The sequence below is a fragment of the Hylobates moloch genome, unplaced genomic scaffold (genome assembly GCF_009828535.3).
Source record: "Hylobates moloch isolate HMO894 unplaced genomic scaffold, HMol_V3 SCAFFOLD_18, whole genome shotgun sequence".
NCBI lineage: Eukaryota > Metazoa > Chordata > Mammalia > Primates > Hylobatidae > Hylobates > Hylobates moloch.
In genome coordinates, this window is record NW_026652293.1 from 56,279,679 (window position 1) to 56,298,686 (window position 19,008).

The 19,008-nt window shown below is 38.3% G+C and overlaps 2 protein-coding genes across 14 annotated transcripts in view; one reads left to right on the plus strand and one right to left on the minus strand.

The window, feature by feature from the left end:
• The window catches only part of MIA3 (MIA SH3 domain ER export factor 3), a 53,795-nt gene extending 38,964 nt beyond the window's left edge, over positions 1-14,831 (plus strand). For 3 of the 7 annotated variants that reach the window (XM_032137372.2, XM_058430957.1, XM_032137375.2), the window contains 17 exons: positions 673-744; positions 920-1,024; positions 1,697-1,819; positions 1,919-2,030; positions 2,963-3,018; positions 3,109-3,199; positions 3,375-3,513; positions 7,452-7,553; positions 8,181-8,241; positions 8,350-8,385; positions 8,462-8,529; positions 8,633-8,733; positions 8,904-9,041; positions 10,783-10,851; positions 10,980-11,059; positions 12,703-12,853; positions 13,996-14,831. In XM_032137372.2, coding sequence (XP_031993263.1) covers positions 673-744; positions 920-1,024; positions 1,697-1,819; positions 1,919-2,030; positions 2,963-3,018; positions 3,109-3,199; positions 3,375-3,513; positions 7,452-7,553; positions 8,181-8,241; positions 8,350-8,385; positions 8,462-8,529; positions 8,633-8,733; positions 8,904-9,041; positions 10,783-10,851; positions 10,980-11,059; positions 12,703-12,853; positions 13,996-14,306 — 1,815 coding nt within the window. In that variant the 3' untranslated portion in view covers positions 14,307-14,831. Of the gene's footprint in view, positions 1-672; positions 745-919; positions 1,025-1,696; positions 1,820-1,918; positions 2,031-2,962; positions 3,019-3,108; positions 3,200-3,374; positions 3,514-6,636; positions 6,668-7,451; positions 7,554-8,180; positions 8,242-8,349; positions 8,386-8,461; positions 8,530-8,632; positions 8,734-8,903; positions 9,042-10,782; positions 10,852-10,978; positions 11,060-11,184; positions 11,257-12,702; positions 12,854-13,995 lie in introns of those variants that run through there. The other 4 variants (XM_032137371.2, XM_032137374.2, XM_058430956.1 and 1 more) reach the window with 3 other exon arrangements.
• Positions 14,832-14,921: 90 nt separating this feature from the next.
• Positions 14,922-19,008, minus strand: part of AIDA (axin interactor, dorsalization associated) — a 45,600-nt gene continuing 41,513 nt past the window's right edge. For 5 of the 7 annotated variants that reach the window (XM_058430958.1, XM_058430959.1, XM_032137383.2 and 2 more), the window contains exons 9-10: positions 18,797-18,914; positions 16,667-18,652 (exon numbers count right to left, since the gene is read on the minus strand). In XM_058430958.1, the coding sequence (XP_058286941.1) occupies positions 18,556-18,652; positions 18,797-18,914 (215 nt within the window). In that variant the 3' untranslated portion in view covers positions 16,667-18,555. Of the gene's footprint in view, positions 15,133-16,098; positions 16,118-16,666; positions 18,653-18,796; positions 18,915-19,008 lie in introns of those variants that run through there. The other 2 variants (XR_009210937.1, XR_009210936.1) reach the window with 2 other exon arrangements.

Consider the following 19,008-nt stretch of genomic DNA (forward strand, 5'->3'; position numbering starts at 1 on the left):
GGTGGTCGGGCAGAGGCGCTCCTCACTTCCCAGACGATGGGTGGCCGGGCAGAGGCGCTCCTCACTTCCCAGACGGGGTGGCCGGGCCGAGGCGCTCCTCACTTCCCAGACGATGGGTGGCCGGGCAGAGGCGCTCCTCACTTCCCAGATGGGGAGGCCGGGCAGAGGGGCGGCCGAGCAGAGACGCTTCCCACCTCCCAGACGGGGCGGCGGCCGGGCAGGGGCTGCAATCCCAGCACCCTCGTAGGCCAAGGCAGGCGGAGGCTGCCCCGAGCCCAGACCACGCCACCGCACTCCACCCCGGGCAACACCGAGCACCGGGTGAGCGAGACTCCGTCTGCAGTCCCAGTACCTCGGGAGGCTGAGGCGGGCAGAGCAGTCGGCGTCAGGAGCTGGCGACCAGCGTGGCCAACATGGCGAACGCGTGCCTGCAGTCAAAGGAGAAAAAGCAGGCAGCGGTGGCGCGCGCCGGCAATCCCAGGCAGTCCGCGGCGCCGGCAGCAGCGAGCCGCGTAGATTGCAGCGTGGGCTACAGAGGGAGAGGAAAGAAAGAGAGAGAGAGAGAGAGAGAAAGAAGGGAGAGAGGGAGGGAAGGAAGGAAGGAAGGAAGGGTATCCCAGTATTTCTACTGAAATCCTAATATGCATTTTGTGTTCTGTTTTTACATGGCAGATATCAGAAAACAAGAAATCTATAGAGAAGTTAAAGGATGTTATTTCAATGAATGCCTCAGAATTTTCAGAGGTAAAGCTGACTATAATTCCTGCAGGATATTAATACTATATCATAGTTTGATCGCAGAGCAAAAGTTTGATGTATGCTAAAATGTGCAAAAAATGAAAACTACATGATGTTGGGTTGGAAAAGTAACTTTGGTTTTCTTTGGAATTAATTCACTAACAGGAGTGTTTTGTATTAGGTTCAGATTGCCCTTAATGAAGCTAAGCTTAGTGAAGAGAAGGTGAAGTCCGAATGCCATCGGGTTCAAGAAGAAAATGCTAGGCTTAAGAAGAAAAAAGAGCAGGTAAAGGAAAGTGGGTGTCCTAGGTTATGTAAAATAGAGAACCCAGTATCATACCTCATGAATGCCTTTACCCAGATCTATTTTTAAGGTAATATATGTGCAGGATTCTGTTCTTAGATATGCAAAGTTTAAACTATGCTTCCAAAATTGAGTGTAGGTATACATTCTCTATCTGTTCTGGATTTTCTGTTCTGTACAATTTATTTTGGCTATCAGAGTGTGTAGTCTTGTTTTGTCAAACACCAACTGCTATTAACTTGAGTAGCCTCAAGTGGGTAATAGATTGGCTTTTTAGACCTAAGAAGTAGATATTTTATAATCCTCCTTTGAGTAGCTACTGCTTCACTAGCCAAGGGAAGTTTACATGATCAGGAGTGTGGACTTGGGAGATAGTAGGATGAGCCCTTCTGTTCCTTCTGGAAGTGAATTATTTGAATTGGCTACAGTTTTCTGAAGGATGCAATAAACAAGATCAATTTCCTTGACAGCTCTGATGTTCTCACTACAGCTCTGAGGGTTGGGGCCACTCTCTCCCGCTTAACCAAGGTCTTAGCCCATAGTGATAGGCCAAGGAGAGGCATGGTTCCTTACTTCCCTGTCTCATTCACATGGTCCTAATGTCTCCAGTGCAAAAGCCCTAACCTGTGGGAATCATGTGTTTTAACTTTTCAGTTGCAGCAGGAAATCGAAGACTGGAGTAAATTACATGCTGAGCTCAGTGAGCAAATCAAATCATTTGAGAAGTCTCAGAAAGATTTGGAAGTAGCTCTTACTCACAAGGATGATAATATTAATGTAAGTACGTTCTCATGAATACAAGCTTAATTCTTGTGAATTATGAAATCTGTTGAATTAAATGGAAAGACTCTTAATGCCCTTTTATTTCTTTTCTAGGCTTTGACTAACTGCATTACACAGTTCAATCTGTTAGAGTGTGAATCTGAATCTGAGGGTCAAAATAAAGGTGGAGATGATTCAGATGAATTAGCAAATGGAGAAGTGGGAGGTAAGATCAGTCTCAAGGAGGATGGATCACTTTTGCCTTCCTGTCTTAAGTGCACCAGTGCTACTTTTCAGCTGGCTGAATTTCCTCTTAAGCTTTCGAGTTGTAAATACATTGGATTTGAATGTATGTCTATTTGCATTGGGCAGAGGTCGATTGCTAGGGTGTGGTGTAGCAATAAGCATGCAATGAACACTGACTTTGTTTTTACATTGAGACTAGAAGGGTGCACGGGAGCTGCACTGGTCATGTCTTACACCTCTAAGTATTGAACACATACAGTAGTAGAAACTTGTTTCTCAGTTTCATGGAGATAACATTTTAAAACTCGCCATCTCAGTAGCTGTGTGGTTTTAAGGCCCACAACTGGTTTTAAGAGTACTGAGGTGGTTGGAGGCATAAACTGACTAAGTCCATGAAAGAAAACCATGAAAGAAAACCACAACTGGTTTTGAGAGTACTGAGGTGGTTGGATCCATAAACTAAGGCCATGAGAGTGGAGGCTATAGGGTAGCAGTGTTTACTGATGAGGAAAATGTTTTTAGATACCCTCTCTCAAGTTGGATATTGCTTGCGTAGTGGGTGTTTTAAACCACACCTGGTAGCAGATTCTGGAGGAGAATAGGAGGGAATCTTTCTGAACAAGACACTAAGCCCAGATGGAGGAAGATATGAGAGAGAAGAAAGAGCTTTATCTCACATGTTTCTTCTTGCTCAAGAATGGCATGTATAACATGTTTATTGTACAAATGGGAATCCACTTTTTCAGTCTTAAGTTTGCAGTTCTCTTAAAAGTCAGTCTAACCCTGTTCTGTTTTTGTTTGTTCTTTAAATGTTTGAACATGACAATTGTTTAGTTTTGGGTAAATTAAGAAAATATCGATTTAAAAAGCAAGGGAAGAAAAAGCAATGAAAGAAAGCCTTTTGTTTTTTAGGTGACCGGAATGAGAAGATGAAAAATCAAATTAAGCAGATGATGGATGTCTCTCGGGTATAATCCTTTTTAGAGTCCCGTAACTGCCTGTGAATGCTTTTACTATGCCTCACTTTTATGAATACTTGTCTCTTCTGCAATTTTTAGACACAGACTGCAATATCAGTAGTTGAAGAGGATCTAAAGCTTTTACAGCTTAAGCTAAGAGCCTCTGTGTCCACTAAATGTAACCTGGAAGGTAGGTTGCTTCTTGAGAAGAAATTGCTATATGTTGGAAAGATACAAAATTGCATTAGAAAGATAAAGAACGGCTTCCTGCTTTCATACTTCTCATTTCTCTCAGCACCAGCCCCCAACCAAGTTCTCAAGTTCTTGTGCACACATATAGAACTCAAATGTTTTATCCTTTACAGACCAGATAAAGAAATTGGAAGATGACCGCAACTCACTACAAGCTGCCAAAGCTGGACTGGAAGATGAATGCAAAACCTTGAGGCAGAAAGTGGAGATTCTGAATGAACTCTATCAGCAGAAGGAGATGGCTTTACAAAAGTAAGATTATCATCATTTACTGTTAACTGTATTGTCATGTGACTAAATAAATGTGTACTAATATGTTACCATTTTTTAGGATTATTTATACTCTTTTGCATCTGTAATTAGTATAAATTTGTCTTTCTTTCTTTCTGCTTTGTTTCTCATAAGCTGCATTTTTCTTTCCTTTCTAACCAGTAGTCAGAAACTCTTGCCTGTAACTCACTTAAGGGGGGAGCAGTATACTGGTACTGACAGTTGCTGCTGTGGAAGTGCTTCTCTTTCAAAGATCTAGCCATGCCTTGTCTGTGGCTCCACCTCTTGTGTCACTTTCCTTTCTTTGTGGTCAATTATGTAATTTCCTTTAAAAAGTCTGAGTGATTTATATGAATGTGTTTTAGTAGAATAAAAACTTCAAAAAAGGAAAATTTACTTATTGAAGGTACATTTAGTTTTGGACTTCACAGAGTCAAATATTCAAACTAAACATAATTGTGGCAAAGATATTAGGAGTTTTGAATATAGAACTATTTGGTGTGTATATTTAGATATTAATCCTCTGAAATACATATCTCGAATTTCGAGCGAGATACCTTTTGAAAGCTATATTTTTCTAGTTCAAGTTTCTTGTCCGCAAAAACATCTGAATTCTCTAAAAATGGGTTATCTGTGGCAGTTGCTATTTGTGTTTGCTCTTATATTTTACTCTTTGGTTTATATGGCAGTGTGTGAGAAGGCCTCTCTTGCTAAGCAAATTTAACTTTTTTAAGTGCTTAGACTGCTACTGCTGTATGCCATTAAATATTGAAACTATACCATTAAGTTTTTCTCTAATTCTTTGCTCACCAAGCAGCCAGTTTAGATTTTCCAGGTTTTGTTCAGGCCAGCTCTAAATGCCTGTCCTGCTTCAGAGAGACATTCCTCATTTCATTACTTTTTAAAAAAGAGTACTTATCTGCCTCCAGTAGTGATGTGAATTACTTAAATGGCAACTGTATTTCTTCATGATACAGTTAATCCATTGATATGGCAGTATTTTATTCAACTTCCCCAAAATTCATTCAGTCTCCATGTGTGGTTTGTACTCTGCTGTCCACCCCTAAAGTCACCATGTTAGTTCAGGTCCTTGTCATCTTTTATGCCAGTCCCCTAGCTAATCACATATCTCCAGTCTTTCTTTCTTTTTTTTTTTTTTTTTTTTTTTTTTTGAGACGTAGTCTCGCTCTGCCGCCCAGGCTGGAGTGCAGTAGCGCAGTCTCGGCTCACTGCAAACTCCGCCTCCCAGGTTCATGCCATTCTCCTGCCTCAGTCTCCCGAGTAGCTGGGACTACAGGTGCCCGCCACCATGCCCGGCTAATTTTTTTTGTATTTTTAGTAGAGATGGGGTTTCACTTGTATTAGCCAGGATGGTCTCCATCTCCTGACCTCATGTTCCGCCCGTCTCGGCCTCCCAAAGTGCTGGGATTACAGGCGTGAGCCACCGCACCCGGCCGAAGAACATACTTTAATGCAGGTTCAGTGAGTGTACTTTTGTATGAAAATGTCTTTATTTTGACTCCATTTTAAAAGGATCTTTCTGCTGGTTCTGGAATTTTGATAGTTGTTTAATATCAACACTTTAAAGATAAACCAATTATCTTCTGGTTTTAAAGTTTCTTTGAGGAATCTATTATCATTTTTATTTTCTCTTTTCTCATTTTTCAAATGTTTTATGCCTGCCCTAGCTGCCTTTAGTTATTTTTCTTTTTGGTTTTTCAGCAGTTTTCTTGGGAGGTGCCTACATGTAGGGTTTTGTCATCACCCCTCCACCGCTACCCCCCTGCTTTTTCTTTTGCATTTATACTGCTTGAGGTTATAAACATCTCTTGAGTTTGGAGCCTCTGTTTTCACATATTAATTCTATCTCATTCTCACTTGTCCTGAGAATCCAATTAAACATACTAGGATCTCCCACCCCTACCCCTCGCCCAGTGCCTCCTACATTCCGAATCTGCTTCATTCTGGATGTTTTCTTATGACCTATCTTCCAGTGTGCTAAAAATCTCACCTCAGTTGTCTAATCTGATAAAATCATTGAGTTATTTTTGGTTTCACTATTTTTCACTTTTATAGTTTCTAATCCTCTGCTGAAATGTGTAATCTTGACTTGTACTTCCTTCAATTGGTAAGACACAATTGTTTTAAAATCTATGTGGTAATCCTATTATGTGGATCCCTTATGAGTGTGTTTCTCTTGTCTTCTAGATTGTGATTACATTGTCTTGTCTTGTGGAATGCCTGGTTGGTTTTGATGGAGCGGTTAACATTGTTTGTGAAAATTGTAGGGGAAATTTGAGGTCTAAGATGATGTTATCGTCCTACAGAAAAGATACGAGATTACCTCTAGCAGGTGATCATTGCTTTATTCCAGTTAGCAATTAAAATCATTCAAAAACAGCTTTGTTCCTTTAAAGGACATTGTATTTATTGCCTGTTCAATATTCCAAGTGTGCAGCTGTTTTCTGGTCTCAACCCAAAGCCTAGGGCTTTTACTAGGGGTCCTTCTCATTGGCAGCCCTGAACTCCACTTCTTGTTTCTCTGAACCCAGGGATCTGTTGAAAGTTCTTTTCGACCTTCTTACATATCTGCATTGTCTTCAATGCATGGATGAACCTGGGGGGAAATGGCTTAAAATGCCAGGCTTACTTATAATTCTGTGTTTTTTCCTACTGGATTTTCTTCACTGCCTTATTAGCTTTCTGATACCTTTGAGCACATTCTTTCTATTTTTGTCCATATGTTCTTATTTTCAGTGTTTGCAGACTAACTCATCCATTATTGGAAACAAAATTCTCTTGAATCTTTCTTCAAGACTTGTTTTTTCCACATCCTTCCTAAGCCAGAGTCAGAGAGGGATTGTTCTGTTCTTATATGCACCTTTTACACATTCAACTGTGAGCTCCTTTAGTGCAGAGGTGGTACTTACCATACCCGTACCTTTATCTTAGCCTCTTACAAGGTAACTAGTATATTATAACCACTCATAAAATATTTGCTGAAGTATTGAATGAGCAGTTGTAAAAGAATACATAAACTTTTTTCTCTTTGGTGTTAATAACCCTTTTTACTATAGCTCCTCTATTTTTGTTTCCAATTTATAGAAAATTTTCAAGTATCTTTTGCATCAGAACTGTGAGTAAAGAAGTACAAGGGTAACTACAAGTAGCATTTTTAAACCATTAAATGTTGCTGCCTTTACAGTCTGTGTTATAGTTGGCTGACCTCTTGAGCTTGAAGGTTATCAGGTTAAAACCAATTTCCAGTACATAGTACCCTGATTACGGGACAGTTTGGATTCTTTTTCTGTTCAACAGACATTGCCAACACTCGGATTTGTCTCTCTGCTTAATCATGATTCCATTGAAATAGGTAGGGGAGCTCCATATCTGAAGTGTGAAAATGTTCTGGGGTTAATTGTACAGTTAAGGACATGTTCTAAAAAGCTCTTTCATTGGCTGTCTTTATCACGGTACCAGTCTTGGATTGAGAAACACCCCATAAGAAAATTAATTAGTGGTCTTTCCATGGTTAGAAATAAAAGAAGTAATTATCTCCTGCATTATCCTAATAAGCTTAACTGTGTTAGGTTGATCAGTCCTGGCTTTCTACATTGAAGAAAAGTGAGCATTCATCATTTCAACCCAACAGTCTTTCCCGTGGGACACATAGTGTTTTTTTACATTTGTTTTATTTACTAGTGAGGAGAGAATTATGAGACATTAGAAAATGCAGGTGATGTATCAACAGGCCACAGTTGGATTTTTATCCTAAAGGACAGTTTTATTTCCTTCCTATGATTTTGTATCATCTATGCATTTTTAAGAATAGGATAGGAAGTGAGATTTTATTGGAGTATTAAGACAAAATGCCAGGAGGAAAAGAGAAACACTTTCATTGACAACCAGTTTTATCTTAGGAAACTGAGTCAAGAAGAGTATGAACGGCAAGAAAGAGAGCACAGGCTCTCAGCTGCAGATGAAAAGGCAGTTTCGGCTGCAGAGGAAGTAAAAACTTACAAGTAAGTTCACCTTCTAAAGAGGGTAGCAGTGGCTAGTGAAACTAGTGTTGGTTTTTTTTGTGCTAATAGCACAAAAGCATAAATAAATAGAGGACATGAATGCATCAATTCACACAAAAGAAAAACTAAATTTTAAGTTAACAAATGGAAAAATATTAACAAATACCCACTGTTGGCAAAACTGTAAGGGAACCTGATTCGTGCAAACAGTTCTGGGGGTTGGAGGAGGTGGGAGCAGTTCGTTATCTGATGTATCAAAAACCATTAAAGTGATTTTGCCATTTGATAAACCCAGTAGTCCTAACTTTGGGAAAATTTTTATGATGTAATTAAAAGATAAAAAAGGTTTATAGTGGAAGATATTAATAATAGGATTATTTGAGAACATATTTAGGAACAGTTAAAGGAATTTTAATTTATCAACTCAGAATCTCCAGCTGTTAAAGGAAATTATGTATCATTAGTTTTCATCATATTGTACTTTTGTTATAACCAACCATGTAAAATATGCTTTATATTTCTGGATAAGCTCTATTAGGGTACAGTTATTAGGGTAATGGTTAACATAGATTGTTTGGGTTTTTATTCGGTTGTGCTTTAAATGATAAAGCCAAGTGTAATTCTTAGGCGGAGAATTGAAGAAATGGAGGATGAATTACAGAAGACAGAGCGGTCATTTAAAAACCAGGTAATAATTCTAGTGCCCTACTATGTAGTGCCCGGAATTCTTTGTTAACTAATAGAGGCTATTACAATGAATCTGTAAGCATATTTTATGATGTATTATCTTTTTCAGATCGCTGCCCATGAGAAGAAAGCTCATGAAAACTGGGTAAGATTTCTTTTTTTCTTTCCCTTATTTTGTGCATAGTCTCCCACAACTGAATTTGGATATTTTTCTTCAATAGCTCAAAGCTCGTGCTGCAGAAAGAGCTATAGCTGAAGAGAAAAGGGAAGCCGCCAACTTGAGACACAAGTATGTGATTTTGATGCCTGTATTTTCAGTGTGTGTTCTCTTAAGGAATTGGTTTCCATTTCATATTTAAGTGTTTCTTAAATATTCTTTCTCTATACTCAAGATTATTAGAATTAACACAAAAGATGGCAATGCTGCAAGAAGAACCTGTGATTGTAAAACCAATGCCAGGAAAACCAAATACACAAAACCCTCCACGGAGAGGTAAGGGAGCACCTTGTAAAGGGCAACAATCGGTTTTTTGATGTAAAATGTATGTAAGTGACTTTTTGTTTCTGTGTGTAATGGTTATGGTACCCTAGGAATAATCCCAAGAACTGAATAAAGAAAAAAAAGGCTGTCTTAAAATGTTAACAAGACGCTGTCATCTTTAGGTCCTCTGAGCCAGAATGGCTCTTTTGGCCCATCCCCTGTGAGTGGTGGAGAATGCTCCCCTCCATTGACAGTGGAGCCACCTGTGAGACCTCTCTCTGCTACTCTCAATCGAAGAGATATGCCTAGAAGTGAATTTGGTGAGCATTCACATGTTGCCTTGCAATACTCTTTTGGGTGGCTTTTTCCCTTTTATTTGAGAATTCTAATGCAAACACTTTAGAATTCGGGTCTGTCCAGTATAGAAAAGAAAATTTCTTAATTTGTCTTGGTGGATTCAACTGCAAGTATTCAACTGCAAGATTTGCTTTAGAACAGAAGGCATTTATTATTTTCCTTTATTGTTTTGTTTCTTTTTAATTTTTTACTCTGAAGTGTAAGCCCTTATCTTTCAATTAAAGTTTTGTGGGATTCCTCTCCCAAATACAGCTGACCCTTGAACAACACGAGTTTGATCTGTGCAGGTCCACTTCTATGCAGATTTTTTTCAAAAAATATTTTGGGAAATTTTTTGGACCTTTGCAATAATTTGAAAGAACTTGCAGATGAACCGCATAGCCTAGAAATATAAAAAAAATTAAGAAAAATTTATGTATTTCATGAATACATAAAATATATGTAGATACTAGTCTATTTTATATACTATTGTAAAATATACTAAGATCTATTTTAAAAAGTTAAAATTTATCAAAACTTGCACAAGCACAGATGTACATGACACCATTCACAATTGGGAAAAAGTAAACACATGTAAAGATGCAGTTTTAAATCATAAATGCATTAAGATTAGCTGTAGTACGTACTGTAGTACTATAATAATTTCATAACCACCTCCTGTTGCTATTGCGGTGAGCTCAAGCATTGCGAGTATCCGCTTAAAACACTGTGTGGTGTTAATCTCCATGTGGACAGTTCATCTTTCCAGTAAATTGTGTATCACAGTAAACATAATCTCTCATGGTTCTTGTGTATTTTTCATGTTTAGTGCAATAACATAAACCTTGAATAACACCATGGGACCCATGTAAAATGCCACTAGTGATGCTGGAAGTATTCTCAAGAAGCAAAGTCATGATACTACTAGAAAAAGTTGAATTGCTTTGATATATACCATAGATTGGAGTGTGCAGCAGCAGTCATTTCAGTCAGACGATTCATCTTGTAAACAGACCATGTACATGTACAGTACAAATACAATACAGTGTTATAAATATATTTCCTCTTCCTTATGATTTCAATAACATTTTCTTTAGCTTTATTAAAGTAAGAATACAGTATACAATATATACACACAATATGTGTTAACTGTTTATGTTATTGGTAAGGCTTCTGGTCAATAGTAGGCTATTTATTAGTAGGTAGGTTTTGGGGAGTCAAAAGTTACATGTGGATTTTTGACTGTGCAGGGGATCAGCACACCTAACCCCTGCATTGTTCAAGGGTCAACTGTATTATAAAAGTAGCCTTAATAACTTTATCGTTTATGCGGCATACATGTTTCCACTTCTCATTACTATAGTATGAAAATCTGTTGAGTCTATTTTGAATCTAAATATGTCTATAATACTCGGTAAGATACGGAAGTTAGATTACATATACACTGAACAAAAATCACCATGTAGAATACTGTACATAGAAGTCTGTAGCTTGAAGTATAGAACCAGACCATTAATGTGCAGGGTTTATTGTTCTTTCAGTGCAAGGCAGTTCTTATTTTAGTTCTTTAAGTCCGTGCATAAATTGTAAGTGATTTCCCTTCATAAGTATCGGGAGACCCATTTTTAATGTTGCTTTCCAGATAAGACTTGAACTCTGATCTGTCCACAATTGATTATTTCTTCCAAAAAATACATGTAAGGACTCTGTTATTTCTTTCTCAAGGATCAGTGGACGGGCCTCTACCTCATCCTCGATGGTCGGCTGAGGCATCTGGGAAACCCTCTCCTTCTGGTAAGGGAGCAAGAGTGTTCAAAGAGTCTAAAACCATGCAGGAAGTAGGGAGAGGAATTTTTTTTTAATCCTCCTCACAGAGTACACAAGTCAGAATAAGTCTAAATCAGTTCTCTGGTCTTTAACAGATCCAGGATCTGGTACAGCTACCATGATGAACAGCAGCTCAAGAGGCTCTTCCCCTACCAGGGTAATCGATGAAGGCAAGGTAAATGCACCCATTTTGAGTAATTAGTTATTTCAGGAACATTTAGCTTTTCCTACAACTCTCTCTTTGCCTCATCTCCTATTCGTGTGTTCTATCTGTACTATCTCATTTATTTTTTAAAAAAGCAAACTGTTCTCCAAGAGCCTGAAGTCCCCTCAGTTCCCAGCATTACATCTTTGGCTGAGCATCCAGTAGCAGTAAGTACTTAGAAGTATGGACTGAACTGGGCTATAAGTTGCATGGCAATATTGATCTTACTTTTATCCTTGACTTGGGAGTGTTGCTGAAATCTGACGGATTCATTGTCCTTTTCTCCTCTCTGTTTGGTTAGACATTTAACCTGTGTAGAGCATCTGCTGTAACTGTAATTAACTTAAACAAAAGTGAAAAGTCTCCACTCTTGTGTGTCTCAGTGTTTAATGCTCTTAGGCAAAGTAAATTCATTGTAAATTGTGTAATTCATTATTATGTCTTCATTTGGAAGTGTGCTATTTAAGAATACCTCCAATTGTATACTAGGCAAACCCTATTTTGAATGATCTGAAATTACAGATTGATAACAAGAATGTTTGCTGGAAGTGAAATACTGAATAGTGGAAGTCTATACTTACCCATTGAGCCAGTTCCCAGCAGTGTCCTTAAACAGTGTTCACATACGTGTATTCTCTTGTAACTTGTGTAGCTGTTACGGCTGGTAAGTCCTCTGATCATACCTCACCGTGATTCTTGACATTGAAATTAAAATAATTTTAATGATTGAGTTTCCAACCCACTTTCCCATAGGAAAGGATTAATCAGTATCTCATAGTAGACAGTATTACTAGTGAATGAAGGTAAATAGAGCTGTGCCTGTGTAATTTGTGTACATAACATTGTTTCTCTTGGAAAATACTTCCAAGTTCCAGCACAGGACACCAGGAATACACATCTCTTGAGAAATGTTTTTATCCAAGGGCAGCTTGGATAAGACCGAGACCCCCTTGAAGTAGGAGACTTCAGAGTGCAGAGACTACTTTGTTAGAAAGGAGAAGCAGAGGTGGAAAGAACGTGGCCTTGGAGTCAAACGTGGCATGGAATTCCAGCCAGCCTCTTACATGCTGTGTGACTGTCAGCAAATCTAATACTCTGTGCCTGTGTTCCTGCATATTTAGAACAAGATGGTCCTATTAGAGATTTAGAGATGTGAGAATTCGTGTTAATATATGTAAGGCCTATGGAAGGTACTCTGAATAATCGCTATTACATGGTAGAGAATGGATTTTTCATTCTCTGCATTCTTAATATGGAAATTACTCTGATGGGAGGGATGTGCAGAGGGAGTGACTGCCTTAGAAATAGATGTGTGAATGGCATAACTTCTATCATTAGTCAGGAATGACCTCCATTTATAACCTGTGTATTCCCTTCCATTTGCAGATGTAAGCAATAATACGATGACAGCAAGTGTTCACTCCTGTGGCATGCTTTTAACCTTTCTAAGCTGTCAGTGGGAACAAATGAGAGGGGCAGAGTTTTTTGCACTAATTCTGCTCTTTGGACACGTGCCTGACATCTGCTTCATTGGGTTTTAGTTTTTACTGGTGTTGGTGCTTTTGTCTGTCATACCAGAGTATTTCAAAACTTCAGTTGCTTCTACTCTGCAGGTTAATATGGCTCCAAAAGGGCCCCCTCCTTTCTCAGGAGTCCCTCTCATGAGCAGCCCCATGGGAGGCCCTGTACCACCACCCATTCGATATAGACCACCACCTCAGCTCTGCGGACCTTTCGGGCCTCGGCCATTTCCTCCACCCTTTGGTAAGACGATCTGAACAGTAGTAATTAACTTGTAAAGCACATTCATCTTCCCTTCTATCCCTTGCTAAAACAACTGCAGTTGCAGGGCTTTGCAATGCAACGATGAAGCTGATTGAGTACACTGTAACTTTTCCCCAAGTTTCTTCGGACACAAAGGGTGCTGCATAATCTCCTGTGATTAGATGGGCAATAGTTGTCTGTAATAGAACAAGGAAAGGGGCTATTTACAAAAAGCCAGAAATATTCATCACATTGAACATGTGTGGCTGTGTACTAGGCTCTGCAATGGATAGCAAGGTAGATAAAATACATCCCCTAACTAAGATGTCCTGTAGGTCACAAATATACACATTCTACAACATAAAGCTTCTAATCACCCATAATGGAAGCATAAGCAGTAGGTCACAGAATATTAGGGAAAGATAAAACCCTCAACCCTTACCTTGGGAATACAAAGAAGGGAGATATGAAAGAGAAGGTAGAATTTAACAGCTATCTAATGAATGCTGCTGAATTTAATTAGATGGAGCTGGAAGGCCTTTTCCAGCAGGGCAAACACCTTAATTTTTATGGCATTTATTAGGTACATCTTGAGCTACTGCATAAATTTTTAACTGATACACAGTAGTTAATGAAATTTATCAAAATTTTTATTGCAATGAAGCCATATTTAGTCTGTCTTCGTGGTATGGTATATAGTACTTCCAAATACACATCTACCTCTTTTTAGGATAAAGATGACAGGCCAGGCACAGTGGCTCACGCCTGGAATCCCAGCACTTTATGAATCCCAGCATTCGTTAGATGAGGCTGAGGCAGGTGGATCCCTTGAGCCTAGGAGTTTGAGACCAGCCTGGGCAACATAGTGAAACCCCCATCTCTACAAAAAATACAAAAATTAGCTGGGAGTGGTGGCATGCACCTGTAGTCCCAGCTACTGGGGAGTCTGAAGTGGAAGGATCGATTGAGTCCAGGAGATTGAGGCTGCAGTGAGCCATGATCACTCCATTACACTCCAGCCCAGGTGACATGCAAGACCCTGCCTCCAAAAAAAAAACCGACAGACTATATTAACATACGTGGCATTATCTTAATTTAGATATGTTCCTAGGAATTTACTTGAAATAATTTTTGTTTTCCAGGCCCTGGTATGCGTCCACCACTAGGCTTAAGAGAATTTGCACCAGGCGTTCCACCAGGAAAACGGGACCTGCCTCTCCACCCTCGGGAATTTTTACCTGGACATGCACCATTTAGACCTTTAGGTTCACCTGGCCCAAGAGAGTACTTTATTCCTGGTACCCGATTACCACCCCCGACCCATGGTCCCCAGGAATACCCACCACCACCTGCTGTAAGAGACTTAGTGCCGTCGGGCTCTAGAGATGAGCCTCCGCCTGCCTCTCAGAGCACTAGCCAGGACTGTTCACAGGCTTTAAAACAGAGCCCATAAAACTATGACCTCTGAGGTTTCGTTGGAGAGAAAGTGTACTGTGCATTATTCATTACAGTAAAGGATTTCATTGGCTTCAAAATCCAAAAGTTTATTTTAAAAGGTTTGTTGTTAGAACCAAGCTGCCTTGGCAGTGTGCATTTTTGAGCCAAACAATTAAAAAATGTCATTTTTTCCCTAAATAAAAATCACCTTTTAAGCTAGAGCGTCCTTACAACTTTGAAATGTGCAATAAAGAATACCTGTGTTTTAGCTAATGTAGCATATGTAATTGCAAAATGATTTAGAATGTCATGAAAAATATGAACATTTCCTGTGGAAATGCTTTAAGAACATGTATTTCCATTATCCTATTTTTAGTGTACACCAGCTGAATATGGAGCAATGGTGTTAATAAGCGTTTTTTTTAAACTATCTGGTCACAAAGACTGTTACGCTAAAAATGTTACTAAAAGATCACTAAACTATCTCCCCTCTTGCTGAAGTTCTTTGTAGTAACAGCTCATAAAAATTTGTTTATTAATATTTCCCAAGTGTCTGTTGATTCATTGGACTGTTATGAGGCCTGTGCCATTTGGGGAACGTGTAAACTCAGGCTCCCAGAACTGAAGATGGTGGCTGGTGGCACACTTCCGGCTGCTCCTCCGTCACCTGTGAACTCTACAAGTGATGTCTTTTTATTTCAAAGAAGTTTATTTCCCACTTGTATAGCATTCACATGCTTTCTTTACGATCCTCATTGTCTATTTGAGAATGGTTTTCTGAGAGTGAGTTTACATTAGTAGCAAGAGTTGTTTGACCTGATGTTCCATTGCTTTTACCATTCCTGTAGAAAAAGGGTGCACAACAGAAAAATGAAAATGATGTGTCATGGCCATAAAAGTACAGAAATCTTTAAAAATTTTTAAATGTACAGTCCCTTATCTTTCCCATTCCTTGCCACTGATTTTTGAGGAATATAATAAAAAGATTGGAAGAGTATAATGCCATGAGAAAGAATGATTTAGGACTGTGAGGCTTCTAACATGCCCTAGGTCAGCAACCAAGGGTTGAAATCAATTCTTTTTTAGGGGGGAATGGGGGGGGCAACAGATATTATTCCAAAATTAATATTTAAACATTGGTGTTTTTATTTAAAAATCAGTAACTAACCATCTGGAATTGCACCATACTTAAAGTCTTATCCATTACTACACTGTGTCTTTAAAACAATGTTTCTTTAAATACTCTACATTTCTAAGAACTAACTTCAGACATTTTAATTACAGTAATAATAGCACTCCTTTTAAGGAGTTTAAGATCCACACTAAAACTAAAATCATAAAAGGCTGATACTTTTGTTTGCTGCTAGGCTATATTCTTCCATTCTTTGAAGTCCTATGATGTAATATTTTTGAAACCTAGTGTATGTCTTGTCACTGTTGTGATATTTAATCGATTAAGAATACCTTGTAAAAAGGAGCAAAAGTTTCATTGTGAAACAATTTTCTCTATACTAAACAACTGAAGATAGTTTAGAAAGGTAAGGACCTTTGAAAGAAGACAACTCTGTCAAAGTTCATAAGGAATATATAAATTCTTCAGGAAAAGAGAATTCAATCTATATGTCCTCCCGTTTAGTATCAAGAATAGAAGAAATTAAGAGGAAAACTCCACAGAAGAGCATAGGCCACTTTTAGCCATGTAAAATAAGATTAAAAGTCACAAATACAACTTTTGAATTTACCTGTCAATCTCTTTAGGACACAAAACAATGCTGTAGTTAATATAATTTCTAACTTTAAATGTCATTTAAGTGTAGATTATGCCATCTAGGAAGGTAAGAAGGAAAGGCAAATTAAATCTATTTTTAAAATTCAAAATTAGAGTATTTTTCCCCTCTAAAGCCTTTTTTGGTGATTATTCTGTATCTGACATAATTGAGAAACTGGTAAGCTGTGAAGATTCCAGTGTAGCTTCTCTGAGAAGTTGTGAGCCAGTCCGTAACTGCTTCCTTTCACATCCGATTGCACCATTTCTGCAGCAAACCCCAAAGCAGGGTGCCAATATGCATGCAGGTGGCATAGGGAGTATCATCCCTCAGCCAAATCACTTTTCCATCTTGAAAGTTTTGTCTATTTTGGAAGTCATCTCCAACTAATTGTGTCTGGATTTAGTTGCTAAAATTGTCTTATTTATGAAGCAGCAATATTCAGCCTGAAAGCATTTCTGCCATAGTTGTAGTTATATCGCCAATGGCTGGTTTTTTTCATTGGAAAGTAAATTTAAGTAATTCATGGGATGTGGTATATTCTGTGTCAACTTCAAGACAATCACTCATTTTCTCATTATATTCAGGTCTGAAAGTTAATCACACAGTGTTCAATTTAAGCTTCTTTAATGTTGATGAAAGGTATTTGTAGTTCATATAAACCATACTTATGTGAAGGATAGCAGATGCTTCATATAAATTATCACTTTGATATACATATCTTATGGTTTATGAGAAAAGAAAAAAATAATACATCGGTTTTGCTACATTTTAATAGGTTTTTTTTAAGGGGTTGTTTTTTAGGTCTTGTCAGCAACATCAAACAAAAGGTACTGAGTACTCCACAGGGTACAGAGTGCTGCCAAGCACCTTAGAAAAATTACATGACACGGAGAAAATGCGCTTCTTGCTCCTTGAAGAGCTTACAGTCTAGGGATTTGACAACTCACAGTCTTAGGAACTGAGTGAACAACAAAGTAAGGCAAATTCTTCATCCCCTAGAGCTATTGTGGACTGAATCATTTTAGAATTTGGAATTAATCCAATCAAGATGAGAGACAAGACTAAATTTGGCCGAGAATTCGTTCAGGCTCACATAGTTTTTATTAACATCCGTCTAGTAAACAGAATGGACCTAACAGACAACTGAAAGTAAAGACTAGATCTCTTGAAGTGCAAGGGCTAAAACAACTTAATTGTGGTTACTTATTTTAAAAAGCAAACATACTGAATGGTATGACTAGGGTGATTACACTAGTTTGAAAATAGGCCAGGTACTGACACTGCATTCCCCTCATGCATTGCTCATTTAAAATAGTGAATATTAAAATATGTAGGCTTTACATCTAACCCACAGAAAGCCCACCACAAATGTTCTGTGTATCAAATATCCACCTCATGTGTACTATGAAAGTTTTATTTATGCCCCATTAAGTCAAAAGTAAATAGTCAAATTATAGTAAGCTAATGACCTGCATATTTTCATATGGATGTCAGTATATCTAAATAGGAAATAAATGGCGATCCTATCTACCTATATAAAAAAAATAGAATATCTTTCCAGATTTTGCATACTCCTCACTGTAAGAAGAGGTATGCAGGTTTTAAGGTTTCACAATCAGTTGTCAGAAAAACAGCAGTTATGCCTGCAGTATCTTGTTAGCATCTGACTCAATTATTTTTAGATTACATTGTTTAGAAGACATTGTAAACCCATCTAAAAATTTGTAATTATTTTGAGATGGTTCCAATGTTAATCCTAGAATCATCGTCAGAAAGAGTAACAATGTGATGTAGAAGAACAGCTAATTGACATGACTAAAAATATGCTCATTTTCAGAAAAACAATCTGGTCATCTGGAAACAATCACAGCTACAACCTAGGGAGCACTCCCATGTGGGATACTGATCTGGCCAAGGCACACTTTCTAAGCAGGAAAACTATCAGATCAGGGTGAATTTAGGCCACTTCAGAGGTGCTGCCTATAAACCTCAACAGACAGACCTTCTTAGGCAGCAGAACTGGTCCAATTCCCCTCAAAGCAGTTTGACACTACCCTACCCACATCAACCCAAAGCTTGAAGTTAAGTCAAAAGAGCATATTGGAGCAAAAGTGAACAGATGTGTAAACTCTTAGCACATTCTTATTGCTGTATTAAGTCTGAAGATGAGCACATCCTACCCACAACAGTATTGTTGCAGGAAGCAGGGTAGGAGTAGTGGTAAATTAGAAAACAGACTATTAATTGCACAATTAATAGAAAAGTAAAAACATGTTTCAAAATCTACAATAAACCTGTATCCCAAGGAGTCCTATACGTCCATGATGTGCTGGACTTTGAATTCTGTGGTGCAGCTTTGCAATGGACTCCCTCCAGCCTACTGGTCTGGGTACGGCTTGCTTCCTGCCTGTTGAAGGGTGAATATGCTACACAGAGCTATGACGGTTTCTACTGAGTGGTAAAATTCACAGAAGTTCCAGGTTCATCATGTCAGGATCATTCCTTGTGTAAAGTTTGATGTAGATGAAGATAAAGTGGTTTCTTGGTCAATAATTGCAATTTCTTTCTTTTAAAGTCAGTGGGTTTCTTGTATCTGTAATCACAACAGAAAGACCATTGTTTAAAATACATTGATAACTGAACTCTTCCAAGGTTAAATACTGGATATGGGGAATTCAGAAGAAAGATATACTAGTCACCATCAAATTAGTACTAATTCTACATGCACATCACTTACAGTTCTATTACAATTGGCCCAGGTTTAATTTCATCCATCTCCATGAAAGCAAAACACTTGGTGCTGGTAAACCTTTTTTTAGGCTTGTAGTGTTTGAATTCAAAGAAGATAGCTGCACCTAAGGAATTAAAACAAGCCACATAAACCACAGATAGCACATTTCTTGTGTGTCAATTCATTTTCTTTGATCACCAGAAGCTATGAACAGCTAC